This window comes from Trachypithecus francoisi, unplaced genomic scaffold (genome assembly GCF_009764315.1).
Source record: "Trachypithecus francoisi isolate TF-2019V2 unplaced genomic scaffold, Tfra_2.0 Lachesis_group13, whole genome shotgun sequence".
In the NCBI taxonomy this organism is placed as follows: domain Eukaryota; kingdom Metazoa; phylum Chordata; class Mammalia; order Primates; family Cercopithecidae; genus Trachypithecus; species Trachypithecus francoisi.
In genome coordinates, this window is record NW_022681458.1 from 45,770,356 (window position 1) to 45,793,318 (window position 22,963).

Consider the following 22,963-nt stretch of genomic DNA (forward strand, 5'->3'; position numbering starts at 1 on the left):
AGATTGAGCAGTTTAATGCTGAAGAGGAAGCATTTGGTTGGCAACCATCTGTATATCCTCAACGTAAAAAAATCCAAGATGGCTTGAACCCTTATCTTCGTCTTTACGAAACTGCTGTCGAATTTAGCAGCAAATATAGAACATGGACTGAAGGGCCATATCACAAAGTGAATCCAGACGAAGTAGAAGCAGATATTGGAAATTACTGGAGAGGATTATATAAACTGGAGAAAACCTTTCATGATTCTCCATATGCATTGGCAATGACAAAAAAAGTAAGATCAAAGGTGGAAGATTTCAAGCAGTACATTCCTCTCGTTCAAGTGATCTGTAATCCTGGTTTGCGCCCCAGGCACTGGGAGGCCATGTCTGCCATTGTTGGTTACTCTTTGCAGCCATCAGATGACTCCACGGTCTTCTCCTTTTTAGACATGAATCTGGAACCATATCTGGACAGATTTGAAGGTATTAGCGAAGCGGCTAGCAAAGAATATTCTCTTGAAAAGGCGATGGAGAAGATGATTACTGAATGGGATGCCGTGGAATTTGTCATCCACTCTTATAGAGAAACTGGGACATTTATTTTGGCATCAGTTGATGACATTCAGATGTTGTTGGATGACCATACTGTTAAAACACAAACTATGCGAGGATCTCCTTTCATTAAGCCTTATGAAAAACAAATGAGGTAAAGTGACATTTATATGGCAGTGTTTATGCTCTGTTACCAAAATCACTTATATTTAATGTAAAGCTCCTTTGAGAATTATTTCACGCTTAATATCTCATGCTTAATATTTTATTTCTTTTGAGAATTGATTCTGCATTTCATACTTAGCATTTCATACTAAATATTTAAGATCTTTAAATATTTAAAGATATAATCAATGGCTTCATTGCTATTGGAAGATTGCTCATTCTTCGCTATCATCTTAATGGTTTATTAACTTCTATATTCATAACAAAGACAGTGGACAGTCAACATCCAGATATTTGTTTTTATTGCCTACAATATGATCTTATTTTTTAACTCTCAAAAAATATTTTGTATCTGTGAACTGAAGGTAATAATTTTATTTTAAAAATATATTAGCTTGTCATAGAGGATTGCTGAATATCTATTGTAATTTCTACTCATATGCATCAAGGAGGGCAATAAGTGAAAAAGAATGAAACTATAATTTTAGTTTGGGAGTTTTAGGCATCATACACAGCCAATTAAAGTAAGCCTAGCTGTCAATGTTTCCAGTTTTTTACATTAAGCAGGCTATATATTATCTTAAAAAAACAGAGTCCATCAAAATCAGACTACTGTCTTCAGTGGATTTTCATGGCAAGGGAGTGCTAACAGCTTGGTAGTATCTGCTGCTGGTGACTTGGGTGTTGTCACACACTTGGGCTTATTCTGACTGGCCTTGGCTCATTCTCTGGTCATTCTGCCTCCTGCCAGCTTGCTCCAGAATGCACATTAAGACAAGAATTTTTGAACTACTCTGAAAGTGGTACATCTAGATTCCATTTTAAGGGACTATGCATGGTATCATTACCTGCTTGGAAATTTTCTGAATCAGACAAAAATTAAATAGAAAAAGAGGAAGAACAACAGAAGAAAACAGAAGCATTCGGGTTTTTTGTGCAAAGAAGTTAAACAAATTCACTGATAAGCATTGAAATAAAAATATTTTAGAAAGACATCTGAAAATCCCTGGTTAGTTGGAAAACTCATTAACATTTGTTTATTTTAAAGATCTAACATCACAGAACACTGCTTAAATGATGAGTAATATGTTAATATATGTAAGACTACGCCACATCTAAGTTCTGTTGCTATTTAATTAATTAATTAATTAGAGATGGAGTCTTGCTCTGTTGCCCAGGCTGGAGTACAGTGGCACGATCTCAATCCCTGCAACCAACCTCCGCCTCCCGGATTCAAGTGAAGTTCTGTTGCTATTAATAAATAATTCTTCTTTATGACTATGTTATCTCTGATAGCAGAGTAATTACAAATGTCTGAGTTCAAATCTTGGCTCTATTGTTTATTTTCTGGCTAAATTTGAGCCTGGCAGTGGCCTCTATGTGCCTTAGTCTCTCCGTTGATAAATACATGTTATGATGACCCTACCTCATAGAGTTGACATGATGATGGAGTAAACACATAGAGACCTCAGAACTGTGCTTGTAAAATTATTAGTTTATGGAGTAATTATATTCTTGAGTAAATTAAATCATTATGTATATTCTCTATATTTAGAAACGAACTGATAACCTATTGTAAATTTAAATATTCTACCTTCTCATGAATGCCACACTATTTTGGAGTATGTAGATTTTTCTTTAAATGCCAGTTACATTTTATAAATTGAAATACAGTTGACCCTTGAACAATTTAGGGTTTTAGGGGTGCTGACTCCCCACGCAGTTGAAAATCTGCATATAACTTTTGACTCCTCAAAACCTTAACTACAAATAGCCTACTGTTAACCAGAAACCTTTAAAATAATATAATGCATACTTTGAATGTTACATGTATTATATATTATATTCTTATAATACAGTAAGCTGGAGAAAAGGAAATGTTAAGAAAATCATGAGAAAAATATATTTACTATTCATTAAGTGGCAGTGGTCATCATGAAGATCTTCATCCTCATCATCTTCATGTAGAGTATACTGAGGAGAAGGAAGAAGAGGAGGGATTGGTCTTGTTGTCTCAGGGATGGCAGAAGCAGAAGAGGTGGAGGGGGTGGAAGGGGAGACAGGAGAATCAGGCAAAGTCCATGTAACCTTTATTGAAAAAAATCCGTGTAAAAGTGGACCTACACAGTTGAAACCGGTGTTGTTGAAGGGTCAACTATATTTTAGAAATAAAGGCTTTATTCTAGAAATAAGGGGCCCAAATTAAGGGGGAAAAAAGAGCGTTGAAGGAAAGGAGTATTGGATGTAACTATCTTTCCTCAGAAGCTCAGAGTATCCTTGATTGGGAATACCTTTACTGTCAACAGAATCTCATTTTTCAATTTGTACTCTCTAGTCATGGAACTAGATAGCAGAAAGGTTTATTGCTATGATGTATACAGAAACCAGCCCAACAGTAGATAAGTATATCTTAACATGTATATCTGTATAAGCATAAATGTTATATTGTTATCTTTAAACATATTTTATAGAACAAATCTAGTGATTTATCTTTAAATGCAACTCGAATGGAAATTGGAATATTATATATATTATATACAAGGTTATATACAGTTATATAACATTATATACAAGATTGACAGTCTAGTTGTGGTTTTGAATTTTGTCATTTGAAACATTTGCTTGGTTTGCTGTCAATAAGAGCCACTGTGTTTTGCTCCTCAGAGAATGGGAGGGCAAGCTCCTACTGCTTCAGGAGATTCTGGATGAATGGCTCAAGGTCCAAGCCACGTGGCTATATCTGGAGCCCATTTTCAGTTCTCCAGACATTATGTCCCAGATGCCTGAGGAAGGCAGACGATTTACAGCTGTGGATAAGACATGGAGAGATATAATGAGAACTGTCATGCAGGTAGGTGAAAAAATCTCCAAAAATGCCATTATTTGGTTGAAGTGACATGATTTGTGTTTTCAGAAATCCATATAAACCATTATTGTTTCCAATAAGCCATTATCTGTTTCACACGTACATTGTCTTTTCAGCTATTATTTTAGAATGCCAGGAGCAGAAAATGTCGCAAGCAAAAGTAGATATTTTGTCCTGATTACTCCTTGAAGTCCAAATTGAAATTTGCATTGTTTAACAACCTTTGGTTCTATTATTGGTTCTTATCTGATACTCTGGTAGGAAGACACTGTACGAGGTACTTGCTGACTCCATCTATTCTGTGGCTGTCTTGTTATGGAATGCAACCCACTGAAACTCACTGTGGTGCACACATGTCAGTATGCCAACGACTCAACACATTTTTCTGGTAGGAACCTAAAAACAGATGAGTTGCAAAGATAAATATATCTAAAAAGTTCAATAAATGCAAATAAGATGAAGTAAAGAAAGAAAAATGCACAAATACTGTGGAGGAGAACTTACAATTTAAACTAAAGAGAGAATTTAATAAAAACTGGTAACATTAAAAAAAAGTACCTTTTGTGTTCAATTCAGAGGACTTTTTTTTTTTTTTTTTTGAGATGGAGTCTCGCTCTGTCACCCAGGCTGGAGTGCAGTGGTGCAATCTAGGCTTACTGCAACCTTTGCCTCCCAGGCTCAAGTGATTCTTCTGTCTCAGCCTCTCGAGTAACTGAGATTACAGCCATGTGCCACCATGCCCAGCTAATTTTTGTATTTTTGGTAGAGACGGGGTTTCACCATGTTGGCCAGGCTGGTCTTGATCTCTTGACCTCAAGTGATCCATCCGTCTTGGCCTTCCAAAGTGCTGGGATTACAGGTGTGTGCCACTGTGGCTGGCAGAATACATTTATTTACTGCCTCGGAAGCATGATTGTGTGTCATTAAATATTAAAATAGAAAAAAGTTAGTTATTAAATCATATCATTAAATGAATACAAACTTCTGCATTGGTATTTTGATAAAATATAATACTATAAGGTAGGATAAGTATTATCTTTAAAATGTCCTACCCTGAAATAGAAATATGCATATCTTTATTGTTATTTAAACTTTAAGAGCTGTTACTATAATCCAAAATGTTGATAATACTGTATTGACGTCAACTATATGATTTGATAGGAAAATATTCAGAAAGATGGACATCGTTTTATTTATTTAATCTTTACTTCATTTATATAATAGTACCTGAAACAAATCTTTTTATAAACCAAACCTTTGTAGAATTAATCACACTGGAATTAATTCCATATTTAAAGAACCTATTAGTAAGTTGCTTTGTAACACAATCATCTCTAATTAATTTATTTCAGAAATTCAGTCTTTTATATATAGTTTCCTTATGGCAGTGCAAAATCCTCATAATATGGATATATTTTCGTTTGGAAGGTAATGAAGGAGAATTTTTTTGTTGTTTAAAAAAGCAAAAAGTAGTAGAGACAGGGGGCGCCCAAGATGGCCAAATAGGAACAGCTCAAGCCTCCAGTTCCCAGCATGAGCAACACAGAAGATGGGTGATTTCTGCATTTTCAACTGAGGTACCGGGTTCATCTCCCTGGGGCTTGTTAGACAGTCGGTGCTGGTCAGCAGGTGCAGCCTGACCAGCGAGAGCTGAAACAGGGCGAGGCATTGCCTCACCTGGGAAGCGCAAAGGGCAAGGGAATTCCTTTTCCTAGCCAAGGGAAACTGAGCCACACAACACCTGGAAAATTGGGTAACTCCAACCCTAATACTGCACTTTACAGAGGGTCTTAGCAAATGGTACACCGGGAGATTATATCCCACACCTGGCCTGGAGGGTCCCATGCCCACGGAGCCTCCCTCCTTGCTAGCACAGCAGTCTGAGATCTAACTGCATGGTGACAGCAAGGCTGGGGAAGGGACACACTAAACATGGAAAGGAATAACTGGTACCAGCCACTGCAAAAACATGCCAAAATGTAAAGACCATCGATGCTAGGAAGAAACTGCATCAACTAATGAGCAGAATAACCAGCTAACATCATAATGACAGGATCAAGTTCACACATAACAATATTAACCTTAAATGTCAATGGGCTAAATGCCCCAATTAAAAGGCACAGACTGGCAAATTGATAAAGAGTCAGACCCATCAGTGTGCTGTATTCAGGAGACCCATCTCACATGCAGAGACACACATAGGCTCAAAATAAAGGGATGGAGGAAGATCGACCAAGCAAATGGAGAACAAAAAAAAGCAGGGGTTGCAATCCTGGTCTCTGATAAACTTTAAACCAACAAAGATCAAAAGAGACAAAGAAGGTCATTACATAATGGTAAAGGGATCAATGCAACAAGAAGAGCTAACTATACTAAATATATATGCACCCAATACAGGAGCACCCAGACTCATAAAGCAGGTCCTTAGAGACTTACAAAGAAACTTAGACTTCCATACAATAATAATGGGAGATTTTAATACCCCACTGTCAACATTAGACAGATCAGTGAGACAGAAAGTTAACAAGGATATCCAGGAATTGAACTCATCTCTGCACCAAGCGGACCTAATAGACATCTACAGAACTCTCCACCCCAAATCAACAGAATATACATTCTTCTCAGCACCACATCGCACTTATTCCAAAATTGACCACATAGTTGGCAGTAAAGCACTCCTCAGCAAATGTAAAGAAACAGAAATTATAACAAACTGTCTCTCAGACCACAGTGCAATCAAACTAGAACTCAGGACTAAGAAACTCAATCAAAACCGCTCAACTACCTGGAAACTGACCAGCCTGCTCCTGAATGGCTGCTGGGTACATAACAAAATGAAGGCAGAAATAAAGATGTTCTTTGAAACCAATGAGAACAAAGATACAACATACCAGAATCTCTGGAACACATTAAAAACAGTGTGTAGAGGGAAATTTATAGCACTAAATGCCCACAAGAGAAAGCAGGAAAGATCTAAAATTGACACCCTAACATCACAATTAAAAGAACTAGAGAAGCAAGAGCAAACACATTCAAAAGCTAGCAGAAGGCAAGAAATAACTAAGATCAGAGCAGAACTGAAGGAGATAGAGACAAAAAACCCTTCAAAAACTCAATGAATCCAGGAGCTGGTTTTTTGAAAAGATCAACAAAGTTGGTAGACTTTTAGCAAGACTAATAAGAAAAGAGAGAAGAATCAAATAGATGCAATAAAAACTGATGAAGGGGATATCACACTGACCCCACAGAAATACAAACTACCATCAGAGAATACTATAAACACCTCTATGCAAATAAACTAGAAAGCCTAGAAGAAATGGATAATTTCCTGGACACTTACACTGTCCCAAGACTAAAGCAGGAAAAAGTTGAGTCCCTGAATAGACCAATAGCAGGCTCTGAAATTGAGGCAATAATTAATAGCCTACCAACCAAATAAAGTCCAGGACCAGATGGACAGATTCACAGCTGAATTCTGCCAGAAGTACAAGGAGGAGCTGGTACCATTCCTTCTACTATTCCAATCAATAGAAAAAGAGGGAGTCCTCCCTAACTCATTTTATGAGGCTAACATCATCCTGATACCAAAGCCTGGCAGAGACACAACAAAAAAAAGAGAATTTTAGACCAATATCCCTGATGAACATCAATGCAAAAATCCTCAATAAAATACTGGCAAAATGAATCCAGCAGCACATCAAAAAGCTTATCCACCATAATCAAGTGGGCTTCATCCCTGGAATGCAAGGCTGGTTCAACATATGGAAATCAGTAAACGTAATCCAGAATATAGTTAGACCCAAGACAAAAACCACATGATTATCTCAATAGATGCAGAAAAGGCCTTTGACAAAATTCAACAGCCCTTCATGCTAAAAACTCAATAAATTCGGTATTGATGGAATGTATCTCAAAATAATAAAAGCTATTTATGACAAACCTACAGTCAATATCATACTGAATGGGCAAAAACTGGAAGCATTCCCTTTGAAAACTGGCACAAGACAGGGATGCCCTCTCTCACCACTCCTATTCAACATAATGTTGGAAGTTCTGGCTGGGGCAGTCAGGCAAGAGAAAGAAATAAAGCGTATTCAGTTAGGAAAAGAAGAAGTCAAATTGTCCCTGTTTGCAGATGACATGATTGTATATTTAGAAAACCCCATCATCTCAGCCCAAGATCTCCGTAAGCTGATAAGCAACTTCAGCAAAGTCTCAGGATACAAAATCAATGTGCAAAAATCACAAGCATTCTTATACACCAGTAACAGGCAAACAGAGAGCCAAATCATGAACGAACTTACATTCACAATAGCTTCAAAGAGAATAAAATACCTAGGAATCCAACTTACAAGGGATGTGAAGGACCTCTTCAAGGAGAACTACAAACCACTGCTCAACAAAATAAAAGAGGACACAAACAAATGGAAGAACATACGATGCTGATGGATAGGAAGAATCAATATTGTGAAAATGGCCATACTGCCCAACGTAATTAATAGATTCAGTGACATCCCCATTTAAGCTACCAATGACTCTCTTCACAGAATTATAAAAAACTACTTTAAAGTTCATATGGAACCAAAAAAGACCCCACATTGCCAAGACAATCCTAAGCCAAAGAACAAAGCTGGAGGCATCACGCTACCTGACTTCAAATTATACTACAAGGCTACAGTAACCAAAACAGCATGGTGCTGGTACCAAAACAGAGATATAGACCAATCGAATAGAATAGAGCCCTCAAATAATACCACACATCTACAACCATCTGATCTTTGACAAACCTGACCAAAGCAAGAAAAGGGAAAAGGATTCCCTATTTAACAAATGGTGCTGGGAAAATTGGCTAGCCATAAGTAGAAAGCTGAAACTGGATCCTTTCCTTACTCCTTATATGAAAATTAATTCAAGATGGATTAGAGACTTAAATGTTAGACCTAATACCATAAAAACCCTAGAAGAAAACCTAGATAATACCAATCAAGACATAGGCATGGGCAAGGACTTAATGTCTAAAACAGCAAAAGCAACAGCTACAAAGCCACAATTGACAAATGGGATCTAATTAAACTAAAGAGCTTCTGCATGGCAAAAAAAATGACCATCAGAGTGAACAGGCAACCTACAGAATGGGAGAAAAATTTTTGCAATCTGCTCATATGACAAAGGGCTAATATCCAGAACCTACAAAGAACTCAAACAAATTTACAAGAAAAAAACAAACAACCCCATCAAAAAGTGGGCAAAGGATATGAACAGACACTTCTTAAAAGAAGACATTCATACAGCCAACAGACACATGAAAAAATGCTCATCATCACTGGCCACCAGAGAAATGCAAATCAAAACCACAATGGGATACCATCTGACACCAGTTAGAACGGCGATCATTAAAAAATCAGGAAACAGCAGGTACTGGAGAGGATGTGGAGAAATAGGAACACTTTTATACTGTTGGTGGGACTATAAACTAGTTCAACCATTGTGGAAGACAGTGTGGCGATTCCTCAAGGATCTAGAACTAGAAATACCATTTGACCCAGCCATCCCATTACTGGCTATACACCCAAAGAATTATAAATCATGCTGCTATAAAGACACATGCACACATATGTTTATTGCAGCACTATTCACAATAGCAAAGACTTGGAATCATCCCAAACATCCATCAGTGACAGACTGGATTAATAAAATGTGGCGCATATATACCATGGAATACTATGCAGCCATAAAAAAGGATGAGTTCATGTCCTTTGTAGGGACATGGATGCAGCTGGAAACCATCATTCTCAGCAAACTATTACAAGAACAGAAAACCAAACACCGCATGTTCTCACTCATAGGTGGGAATTGAACAATGAGATCACTTGGACACAGGAAGGGGAACATCACACACCAGGGCCTATTGTGGGGAGGGGTTCGAGGGGAGGGATAGCATTAGGAGATATACCTAATGTAAATAATTAGTTAATGGGTACAGCATACCAACATGGCACATGTATACATATGTAACAAACCTATGTGTTGTGCACATGTACCCTAAAACTTAAAGTATAATAATAATCAAAAAAGGGCAAAAAAAAAAAAAAGCAAAAAGTAGATACTTGTATTCTTTTAGTTAGTATATTTAAGAAATTAAATTCTTTTTCAATATGTAATCAAAATACTCTTCAAAATTCCATATTGCTAAGAAATTTTATAGATATCTCAGGTCCTTGAAAGGGCAGCTATGTTGAGCCTTGTAAATAATGGAGGCATATTTTTATCCTGTAAAACCACTGGAAACAAACAAAAACATTACTTTCCCTCATTTCTTTTTTTTTTTTTTTGAGATAGAATCTCACTCTGTCACCCAGGCTGGAGTGCAATGGCATGATCTCCACTCACTGCAGGCTCCGCCGCCTCCCAGGTTAACGCCATTCTCCTGCCTCAGCCTCCCTAGAAGCTGGGACTACAGGCACCAGCCACCATGCTTGGCTAATTTTTTTGTATTTTCAGTAGAGACGGGGTTTCACCGTGTTCACCAGGATGGTCTCGATCTCCTGACCTCGTGCTCCGCCCACCTCGGCCTCCCAAAGTGCTGGGATTACAGGCGTGAGCCACTGTGCCCGGCCACTTACCCTCATTTCTAAATAAATAGGTATTTTCTGTTGGAGAGGGGAGAGTAACACTTCATTTACTTTTGCTTAAGACTTCATTGTCTTTCTCATCTGCTTTGCATTTTCTCTTTCACCATATGTTAGTATTCAGGGAAGCTTTGGCTCATGCTCTCCAAAGAGCTGAAAATAAACATATACCCATATTCTCTTAGGAAGTCTAATGAGATGATGTGTATAGTAGAGGCCACTGGATTAATTGCTTGGTACATAAGGTTATTGCCTTCATTCTTAGGAGTTCCTAATAAAGGTTCTTTTAAAAACCTCAGAGGCTAAAAATGGGACATAAATACTATTGTTAATGTAACTGGCTTACAGTGTAAACAAAGCTGCCAGAAAGTTCCAACTGGGTAGAGCCCACTGCAGTTCGGCATGGCCGCTGTAGCCAGACTGTCTCTGTAGATTCCTCCTCTCTGGGCAGGACATCTCTGAAAGAAAGGCAGCAACCCCAGTCAGGAGCTTATAGATAAAACTCCCATCTTCCTGGGACAGAGCACCCATGGGAAGGGGTGGCTGTGGGCACAGCTTCAGCAGACTTAAACTTTCCTGCCTGCTGGCTCTGAAGAGAGCAATGGATCACCCAGCACAGCGCTTGAGCTCTGCTAAGGGACAGACTTCTCAAGTGGGCCCCTGACCCCTGTGCCTCCTGACTGGGAGATACTCCCAACAGGCATCAACAGACACCCCATACAGGAGAGCTCCATCTGGCTGGCATCTGGCAGGTGCCCCTCTGGGACGAAGCTTCCAGAGGAAGGAATAGGCAGCAATCTTTGCTGTTCTGCAGCCTCTGCTGGTGATACCCAGGCAAACAGAGTCTGGAGTGGACCTTCAGCAAACTCCAGCAGACCTGCAGCAGAGGGGCCTGACTATTGGAAGGAAAACTAACAAACAGAAAGGAATAGCATCAACATCAACAAAAAGGGCATCCACACAAAAACCCTATCCGAAGGTCACCAGCATCAAAGACCAAAGGTCAAAGGTAGATAAACCCACGAATATGAGGAAAAACCAGTGCAAAAAGTCTGAAAATTCCAAAAACCAGAATGCCTCTTCTCCTCCAAAGGATTGCAACTCCTTGCCAGCAAGGGAACAACACTGGACCGAGAATGAGTTTCACAAATTGACAGAAGTAGGCTTCAGAAGGTAGGTAATAAACTCCTCCAAGCTAAAGGAGCATGTTCTAACCCAATGCAAGGAAACTAAGAACCTTGAAAAAAGGTTAGACGAATTGCTAACTAGAATAACCAGTGTAGAGAAGAACATAAATGACCTGATGGAGCTGAAAAACACAGCACAAGAACTTTGTGAAGCATACAGAAGTATCAATAGCCAAGTTGATCAAGTGGAAGAAAGGATGTCAGAGATTGAAGAGCAACTTAATGAAATAAAGCATGAAGACAAGATTAGAGAAAAAGAATGAAAAGGAGAGAACAAAGCCTTCAAGAAATAATGGGACTACGTGAAAAGACCAAACCTACACATTTGATTGGTGTACCTGAAAGTGACGGGGAGAATGGAACCAAGTTGGAAAACCGTCTTCAGGATATTATCCAGGAGAACTTCCCCAACCTAGCAAGACAGGCCAACATTCAAATTCAGGAAATACAGAGAACACCACAAAGATACTCCTTGAGAAAAGCAACCCCAAGACACATAATCGTCAGATTCACGACGGTTGAAATGAAGGAAAAAATGTTAAGGGCAGCCAGGCAGCCAGAGAGAAAGGTCGGGTTAACTGCAAAGGGAAGCCCATCGAACTGACAGCAGATCTCTCTGCAGAAACCCTCCAAGCCAGAAGAGAGTAGGGGCCAGTATACAACATTCCTAAAGGAAAGAATTTTCAACCTAGAATTTTATATCCAGCCAAGCTAAGCTTCATAAGTGAAGGATAAATAAAATCATTTATAGACAAGCAAATGGTGAGAGATTTTGTCACCACCAGGCCTGCCTTACTAGAGCTCCTGAAGGAAGCACTAAACATGGGAAGAAACAACTAGTATCAGCCACTGCAAAAACATACCAGATTGTAAAGATCATCAACACTATGAAGAAACTGCATCAACTGACGGGCCGAATAACCAGCTAGAATCATAATAATAGGATCAAATTCACACATAACAATATTAACCTTAAATGTAAGCGGGCTACATGCCCCAGTTAGAAGAAACAGTCTGGCACATGGGATAAAGAGTCAACACCCATTGGTGTGGTATATTCAGGAGACCTATCTCATGTGCCAGCACACACATAGGCTCAAAATAAAGGGATGGAGGAATATTTACCAAGCAAATGGAAAGAAAAAAAAAAAAAAAAGCAGAGGTTGCAATCCTAGTCTCTGATATCCTAGACTCTGATTTAAACAGACTTTAAACCAACAAAGATTGAAAGAGACAAAGAAGGGCATTACATAATGGTAAAGGGATCAATGCAACAAGAAGAGCTAACTATCCCTAAATATACATGTGCCCAATATAGGAGCACCCAGATTCATAAAGCAAGTTCTTAGAGACCTAAAAAGAGACTTGGACTCCCACATAATAGTGGGAGAGTTTAACACCCCACCATATTAGACACATCAACAAGACAAAAAATTAACAAGGATATTCAGGACTTCAACCCAGCTCTGGACCTAGCAGACCTAATAGACATCTACAGAACTCTCTTCCCAAATCAACAGAATACGCATTCTTCTCAGCACCACATCACACTTATTCTACATTTGACCGCATAATTGGAAGTAAAACACTCCTCAGCAAATGCAAAAGAACAGAAATCATAACAGTCTCTCAGACCACAGTGCAATCAAATCAGAACTCAGGATTAAGAAACTCACAACCACACTACTACATGGAAACTGAACAACCTGCTCCTGAATGACTACTGGGTAAATAATTAAGGCAGAAATAAAAGAGTTATTTGAAGCCAATGAGAACAAAGACACAACATACCAGAATCTCTGGGATGCAGGTAAAGCAGTGTTTAGAAGGAAATTTATACCACTAAATGCCCACAAGAGAAAGTGGGAAAGATCTAAAATTGACACCCTAACATCACAATTTAAAGAACTAGAGAACCAAGAGCAAACAAATTCAAAAGCTAGCAGAAGACAAGAAATAACTTAGAGCAGAACTGAAGGAGATAGAGACACAAAAAAACCCTTCAAAAAAATCAAAAAGAATCCAGGAGCTGTTTGTGTGTGTGTGTGTGTGTGTGTGTTTGTTTTGTTTTGTTTTGTTTTTTTGAGACAGACTGTCACTCTGTCGCCTAGGCTGGAGTACAGTGGCGCGATCTCGGCCCACTGCAAGCTCCGCCTCCTGGGTTCACGCCATTCTCCCGCCTTAGCCTCCCGAGTAGCTGGGACTACAGGCACCTGCCACCACGCCTGGCTAATTTTGTTTTTGTATTTTTAGTAGAGACAGCGTTTCACCATGTTAGCCAGGATGGTCTCCATCTCATGACCTTGTGATCTGCCTGCCTTGGCCTCCCAAAGTGCTGGGATTACAGGTGTGAGCCACCACGCCCAGCCAGGAGCTAGTTTTTTGAAAAGATTAACAAAATAGATAGACTGCTAGCCAGATTGATGAAGAAGAAAAGAGAGAAGAATAAATAGACACAATAAAAGAAATGATAAAGGGGAGATCACCACCGGCCCCACAGAAATGCAAACTACCATCACAGAGAATACTATAACCACCTCTACACAAATAAACTACAAAACCTAGAAGAAATGGATAAATTCCTGGACACATACACCCTCCCAAAACTAAACCAGGAAGAAGTTGAATCCCTGAATAGACTAATAACAAGTTCTGAAATTGAGGCAATAATTAATAGCCTACCAACCAAAAAAAGCCCAGGACCAGACAGATTCACCACCGAATTCTACCAGAGGAGTGCAAAGAGGAGCTGGTACCATTCCTTTTGAAACTATTCCAAAGAATAGAAAAAGAGGGACTCCCTCCTAACCCATTTTATGAGGCCAGCATCATCCTGATACCAAGACCTGGCAGAGACACAATAAAAAAAGAAAATTTCAGGCCAATATCCCTGATGAATATTGATGTGAAAATCCTCCATAAAATACTAGACCACTGAATCCAGCAGCACATCAAAAAGCTTATCCACCATGATCAAGTCAGTTTCATCTCGGGGATGAAAGGCTGGTTCAACATACACAAATCAGTAAACGTAATCCATCACATAAACAGAACCAAAGACAAAAACCACATTGATTATCTCAACAGATGCAGAAAAGGCCTTTGATAAAATTCAACACCACTTTATGCTAAAATCTCTCAATAAACTAAGTATTGATGGAACGTATTTCAAAATAATAAGATGTTTATGACAAACCCACAGCCAATATCATGCTGAATGGGCAAAACCTGGAAGCATTCCCTTTGAAAACCGGCACAAGACAAATATGTCCTCTCTCACCACTCCTATTCAACATAGGATTGGAAGTTCTGGCCAGGGTAATCAGGCAAGAAAAAGAAATAAAGAGTAAGCCAGGCGCAGTGGCTCATGCCTGTAATCTCAGCACTTTGGGAGGCTGAGGCGGGTGGATCACCTGTGGTCAGGAGTTTGAGACCAGCCTGACCAACAAAGTGAAACTCCATCTCTACTAAAAATACAAAAATTAGCCAGGTGTGGTGGCGCGTGACTGTAGTCTCAGCTCTTCAGGAGGCTAAGACAGGAGAATTGCTTGAACCCGGGAGGCAGAGGTTGCAGTGAACTGATGTTGCACCACTGCACTCCAGCCAGGGTGATGGAGTGAGACTCCATCTCAATCAATCAATCAATCAATAGTATTCAAATAGGGAGAGAGGAAGTCAGATTGTCTCTGTTTGCAGATGACATGATTGTATATTTAGAAAAATCCATCGTCTCAGCTGCAAATCTCCTTAAGCTGATAAGCAACTTCAGAAAACTCTCAGGATAAAAAATCAATGTGCAGAAATCACAAGCATTCCTATATACCAATAATAGACAAACAGCCAAATCAAGAGTGAACTCCCGTTCACAATTGCTACAAAGAGAATAAAATACCTAGGAATACAACTTACAAGGGATGTGAAGGACCTCTTCAAGGAAAACTACAAACCACTGCTCAAGGAAGTAAGAGAAGACACAAATGGAAAAACATTCCATGCTCATAGATAGGAAGAATCAGTATCGTGAAAATGATCATACTGCCCAAAGTGATTAATAGAGTCAATGCTGTTCTCATCAAGCCACCATTGACTTTCTTCAAGAATTAGAAAAAACCACTTTAAATTTCATATGGGACCAAAAAAGAGTCATTATAGCCAAGACAATCCAAATAAAAAAGAGCAAAGCAAGAGGCATTGCACTACCCGACTTCAAACTATACTACAAGGCTACAGTAATCAAAACAGCATGGTACTGCTACCAAAACAGAGATCTAGACCAATGGAACAGAATAGAGACCTCAGAAATCACACCACACATCTACAACCATCTGATCTTTGACAAACCTGACAAAAACGAACAACGAGGAAAGGATTCCCTATTTAATAAATGGTGTTGGGAAAACTGGCTAGCCACGTGCAGAAAATAGAAACTGGACATCTTCCTTACACCTTATACAAAAATTAAGATGGATTAAAGACTTAAACGTAAGACCTAAAACCATAAAAGCCCTAGAAGAAAACCTAGGCAATACTATTCAGGACATAGGCATGGGCAAGGACTTCATGACTAAAACACCAAAAGCAATGTCAACAAAAGCCAAAATTGACAAATGGGATCTAATTAAAGAGCTTCTGCACAGCAAAACAAACTATCATCAGAGGGAACAGGCAACCTACAGAATGGGAGAAAATTTTTGCAATCTGTCCATCTGACAAAGGGCTAATATCCAGAATCTACAAGGAACTTAAGCCAATTTATAAGAAAAAAAGCAACCCCTTCAGAAAGTGGGCAAGGAATGTGAACAGACACTTCTCAAAATAAGACATTGATGTGGCCAACAAACATATGAAAAAAAGCTCATTATCACTGGTTGTTAGAGAAATGCAAATCAAAACCACAACGAGATACCATCTCACACCAGTTAGAATGGCAATTATTAAAAAATCAGGAAACAACAATGCTGGAGAGGCTGTAGAGAAATAGGAGCGCCTTTACACTGTTAGTGGGAGTGTAAATTAGTTCAACCATTGTGGAAAACAGTGTGGCGATTCTTCAAGGATCTAAGACCAGAAATACCATTTGACCCAGCAATCCAATTACTGGATATATACCGAAAGAATTATAAATCATTTTGCTATAAAGACACATGCACACCTATGTTTATTGCAGCACTATTCACAATAGCAAAGACTTGGAACCAACCCAAATGTCCATCAATGATAGACTGGATAAAGAAAATGTGGCACATATACACCATGGAATACTATACAGCCATAAAAAAGGATGAGTTCATGTTCTTTACAGGGACATGAATGAAACTGGAAGCTATCATTTTCAGCAAACTAACACAGGAACAGAAAACCAAACACCACATGTTCTTACTCATAAATGGGAGTTGAAAAATGAGAACACATGGACACAGGGAGGGGAACATCACACACCGGGGCCTGTTGGGGGGTTGGTGGCTAGGGGAAGGATAGCATTAGGAGAAATACCTAATGTAGATGACGGATTGATAGGTGCAGCAAACCACCATGGCACATATATACCTATGTAACAAACCTGCACGTTCTGCACATGTATCCCAGAACTTAAAGTATAATAATAATTAAAAAAAAGAAGATATCTGGCTCACACCTGTAATCCCAGCACTCTGGGAGCCCAAGGTGGTGGATTACCTTGAGGTCAGGAGTTCGAGACTAGCCTGGTCAACATGCTGAAACCTTGTCTCTACTAAAAATACTATTTTATATATATATATACACACTTTATATATATATATATAATATATTTACACACTTTATAATACTTCATATCTATAGCTATATCTATAGATATATATATATAAAATTGGCTGTATTGAGATGTCTTGGTTTCCTTGAGGTGTAAACATGAAATAATCTTATAATTCATGCTACCAGCGATACTCAACCAGTGCCCTTTCTCACTCGGAGAGGCTCCCTTATTGATCTTTCAATCTAATTCCAGAATTTTTCAGTCACTTTTGCTTATTAAGAGAGTTTTGTCTATGAAGACTTAGTTGTACCTGTTTCAAAACCTCAGTCTTCTGTTCTACTCTGAGCTCTCTTCTTCCCCACAATGCAGGTAAACCTGAAGTTCTAGGGGTGGGGAGGTATGGAGACTGCTCTCCCACTCTACTTCTCTCCTCCTGTGCTTCTCATCTGGGGTTGGGACAAGGACCAGGTGAAGACAAGGAGGAAGGGAGGGATGGGGAGAGAGACAGTAAGAGGGAGAGAGAGAGGAAGAAAGAGAGAGTGAGAGTCAAAGAACATTTTCTGATCTACCTGATCCTGCAAAATGGGCTGTTGATTTTTGTCGGTGGTCATAAGGTAGATAACCTCCTATCAGTGATGTGAAGGCCCTGTGCCTTTTCTGTTGGTCTTCACAGCTGGTCTAGCGCTTTGGAGAGTTGTGGATATGTAATGAGCACAGATTAACCCAGGGTAGACAGGTGAAGATTCCAACACAGGTTTGGCTGCTGAGGGACTTCATCTTGAATATCTCCCCCAGGTTTGGTCATTGTCTGGGAGATTTGGCTACATTTTCAGACTGACCTTGTGATGGTATATTTTGCCACATATTTTTTATGTGTATGTCTCTTTACCCCATACTGTAGCAGTATTTCACAAATCTTCAGCCTTTAATTTCATATGCCTGCTTACTTTTAAGATTAGGTTATGGGAAAAAAAAGTTTTCATCTGCCTGCCATAGCCCAAAATTGGGGTCTGCAAAAGGGCACAATTCATCTTCTGTACCCACTTTGTAACCTTGAGCACATAGTTCTTGCTCCTTCTTCACTGGCCATTCCACCACACCATCTTCTCCCAGAGTTTTTTTCCTGCTCTAGTAGCACTGGAGCAGGTCAGCACACCTGGTGACTGACCAGACCTCCAGCTAGGAAAGATGTCAGCCTCTTCTCCTTTCAGCACTTAAAAAATGTTTTAGGGACTCTCTTGGGCCCCCCTTCCTAAGATTCAGGGGATGGGAACTAGTTAATTGCCCACCAGATGGGGATGAAATAAGTGGATAATCCCTCTCTGCATGCTGCATTTCACCCCAAACTTGGTTTTTGACCCATCCAAGTCTTTTGTATTTCATGCAAAGCAGACAAAAACACTCTTAAATTTCTTCCCAAATATTTTCCATTTCTGATCTAACCCCATCTCAATAAATATAAGCACTATTCTTTCTGTTGCCAAAAACTTAGTACTCATTATTTTCCTTGTTTTCTTTACTGTAGTAAATATCATTTGGCAACAAGCATTTCACCTCTATCTAGTGAGCTGAAAAGCAGAAAAGATCATCTCCCAGGCTCTCTACATTCGACTTTCTGGAAGTGAATTAGATCTTGTCAATTAGGTACACTCATTTGGGATTTGGATGGAAAAAGTGAAAGTGACCATCTTTCTGTCATTTTAGCTATTTCTGCTGTCAAGCCAGATCATGAACACATGACTTTTTTTTCCAACAGGACTTTATCATCTGGTTACCAGTTTTATAGGTATTATGAGGCAGTGATAATGGTAGCCTCCTGATCCCGCCCACTGATCTCTAGCATCAGAGCCACCATGATGGGTTCTTGAACTCAGTATTCCAAGTGGTGTTATCCTTTAGTCCTGATTGGGACAGAAGTAGCAAATCCTGAAAAGTCAGTTCTTGTGTTTTGGTAGTCTGTCCTGGAAGTATGCTCCCCTAGGCTTTCCAGTGATTTTGCAATCACTTTATTCCCTGTGTTAAATTCCTTTTTGTTTAATATATAGAAGGGTTCTACACTGAACTTGAAGAAACTATACCAGATCCTCAAGTATGAGATCTAGGATTGTTTATGACCCATTTGGGTCTTAGAGTAGTGAAGATCTAGTTATTGCTTGAAAATAGGACACAAGTAGTGTCTGGTATGCAGTATAAAAATCACTCAATGAATTATGTTCTTAGACTTCCAGAATGAACAATCTATTTTATAGGGAAGTGTTTGGTGGACCGTGAGGCTGCTGGAATAGGTCAATAGAGTAAGAATTTGAAGTACAAGGGAGGTGAAATGGGCTGAATTCTTTAAAAGGCACTGGAGAAATTAAAGACATGGTATAATTTGCAGTTTTAAATTCTCTGCTCAAGATGTGGTAGACAACTAAGAAACTTTTGTGATTTCCTAAAAGAGCCTTTTATTTCTCATAGCTACAAATTTGATATAGCCAAAAATGAGTTATAGAATCTGATTCAATAGGTCACCACATTTCAATGTAATTTAATTCATGGCCTTTCTAGATCTGTTATGTGAAAGATAGTTTACTTATATTGGAAAGCGTGGGATGGTGAGAACTGAAAATGGGGACACTTGGATGTAATCGACTCTGGGTACTCTGACCCTCAAACTCTGTTTAGCCTCTCTTGCCAGAAGCCTTGGCAGAGGTGTAGATAAATATAAGTGGCAATATATTGTAATGGTGCTTGTGTAGGGAGGAAAGAACTTAAGTTAGATGTGGTCAAATGTGTTGGTGTGGGTGCATTTACCAGAGATCCTGTTTCAATATGCTAGTCAAGGAGCTGTGAGTGGTTCTGTTTACTTGTTTTATTGACCAAACCTGGCTTCTGTAATGGCCTGTGTCAATTAGATTGAAATGGTAGAAAATCCTTGATTGGATTTAAAGAAGTTACAGAGTTGCTTGAAGATGTTTGTGCTGCATATTGCTTGCACCACCCAGAAGTGGAAATTATAACCCTACTTAGGGGTGGACTCAAAGAACAATAGGAAGGAAATTCTTCTCGTGGGCATAACTTCAATAGGTAATTTTTTTTAACTTTCCTTGGAAAGAGTGCTTGGTCAGAAGTATGAATTTACATTGATCATGGTCAGTAGCAAACAGTTTTGCTGCATAATCAAGGACTTAGAAACAAGTTTGAAGGATTGGGAACAAGGAATACTGGGGAAGAGGTATGTAAGGTATCAGAGAATATACCTAAGTGAGCATATTTGTGTTCCATGTGATTGCTTAGTAACAGATGCAGCTGCAAAAGGAGGAACTTAATTATATGGTCAACCAGTTGACCTAGTCTGTACATGTCAACCAGCATATGCCACTATGTGCACAGTGAGCTATGAAATAGAATAATCATTTAATATATTGTCTAAATTGGAGAACATTTGAGAGTTAAAGCAATTAATAATCTGGGAAAGCAAGCATGAACCAGAACTATCTTCATCAAACTGGGATACGTGGCTACTGTAGCTATAAATGAAGAAGTCATGATGGCAGGGGTGGGAATTACAGAAGGAATTACTATCGCAGACTACCCCCTCACCAACACTGCTGAGTGCTCAAGCTGCCAACAGCGGAAATTAACATAATGCTTCTGATACAGCAGCCATTTAGAGGGAATTGAATATTACATTAGCCCTCTTTCAGTATGGAAGCCAGCAGTGTTGTGTCTGCACCAAATGAATTTTTGTTTTCCCACACCAAGTTTCTGCCAATACTGTCATTCATTGACTTACTGAATGACTTACTCATTATCACAGTTTGCACACAACATTGCATATGCTAAGGAATTCACATTACAAGGGAAATAAGAGTTGACTGACATCGATAGTAGTAAAGTTCCTACTATGAATATTGACCTTAAACAAAGTGAATTGGCTTATATTGAAGATTAATTTGCTCTATCTGTGTGTGTTCATCTGTTCTCATGCTGCTCATAAAGACATGCCTGAGACCAAGTAATTTAGAAAGGAAAGAGGTTTAATTGACTTACAGTTCCACATGGCTGGGGAGGCCTCACAATCATGGTGGAAAGTAAATGAGAAGCAAAGTCACATCTTACATGGCGGCAGCAAAAGAGCATGTGCGGGGAAACTCCCCTTTATAAAACCATCAGATCTCATGAGACTTATTCACTATCATGAGAACAGCATGGGAAAGACCCACCCCGATGATTCAATTACCTCCCACCAGGTCCCTCCTATGACACCTAGGAATTATTACAATTCAAGGTGATATTTGGGTGGGGACACCAAACCATATCACTGTTTGAAGATAATAGGAGTTTGGGATGCAGTTCTAGAGTGTATATAATAGGAGTTTGGGATGCAGGTCTAGAAACACCAAACCATATCACTGTTGGAAGATAATAGGAGTTTGGGATGCAGTTCTAGGAGTTTGGGATGCAGTTCTGTCTGCTCCAGGCATGTGGTTTCTCTCATAGGCAGAGTACATGTATCTGGGAATTAAGGAGTAAAAATGGAAGTGACATGTCTCACCAATTAACCGTATAATCTACTCACAACAATTTTGCTTCTCAACTTTTGGCTTTTCTAGATGAAATCTAGTAGAGATTATCCTAACTAGATTAAGTAATCTCAGTGGCCAGGGGAGAAATACTTCTATATGAGGGACATATTAATGGTTTCATTAAATGGGAAGTTCTTGATCTGCTCATTCCACCTTTTTACCTCTCTGTTTTTATAACTTTTCACTTTACTTACTCTATTCCAGCCACACTGACTATCTCCTCTTCTTCCTCCTTCCTCCTCCTCTTCCTCTTCTTCCTTTTTCCTCTTCCTCCTCTTCATCTTCTTCCTTCTTTCTCTTCTCCTCCTTCTTCTTCCTCCCCACCCTTTGTTCTTCTCAAATAACAAACACACTCTACCCGAGGGCCTTTGCACTGGTTGGACCCTCTTCCTGGAATGTGCTACCTCTAAATATCTGCAGTGCTAATGCTTTGCTTCCTTGATGTATTTTCTCAAATATGACCTTTATAATGAGACCCACATTGAACATCGTATTTTAAATTAACCCACCTTTGACTTTTTTGGCACTCCTTATCACTTCTTTCTTTTTTGTAGCATCTATCATCTACCTTACTATATAATTTATCAATATGATGTTTATTATTTATTGTCTGTCTCCCCATGGATGCTGGGATCTTTGTTTTGTCCACTGTTGTCACCCAAGCACTGAGAAAAGTCACTAATGTGTATTAGCCCTTGGTAAATGTGTGTTAAATGAGTAAATCAATAATTGAGATTGATGCTTGAATTATTGTTAATTCTAAGAATTCAGAGTTTATTCTGGAAAACTTCTGAAAATTCAATTTTAGGCAAATGGGCCCTGAGATTTAGATTAATCCTAGAAATACATTGAATCTAAATGAAAGAATTTCTGCTCCTGATGATGTCAAGGAATCTTAAAATTGTAAGGGGTTTAAAGTTATACTCTGTCAACCTACATTTCCTTTCTTAAAGTGCAAAAGGTTTAATGAGGATCTTATCAATTTTATGTTGTCCAGGGATTTTGCATTAGGAAATTTATACTTCCAGAAATTTGCTAAGCAGGCTTGAGCTTAATTCCATTAAGTGTACAAAACTGCATTATCTCTTTTTTATTTTTTATTATTTTTTATTTTGCTTTAAGTTTGGGGATACATGTGCAGAACATGCAGATTTGTTACCTAGGTATACATGTGTCATGGTGGTTTGCTACACCTATCAACCTGTCATCTAGGTTTTAAGCCCTGCATGCATTAGGTATTTGTCCCAATGCTCTCCCTCCTCTTGCCACTCAACACC

The 22,963-nt window shown here is 39.0% G+C and overlaps 1 protein-coding gene across 1 annotated transcript in view; it reads left to right on the top strand.

Annotated features, from left to right (window-relative positions):
• The window catches only part of DNAH7 (dynein axonemal heavy chain 7), a 341,498-nt gene that overhangs the window by 115,080 nt on the left and 203,455 nt on the right, over positions 1–22,963 (top strand). The window contains exons 18-19 of the mRNA XM_033230791.1: positions 3–688; positions 3,364–3,550. Coding sequence (XP_033086682.1) covers positions 3–688; positions 3,364–3,550 — 873 coding nt within the window. The remainder of the gene's footprint in view (positions 1–2; positions 689–3,363; positions 3,551–22,963) is intronic.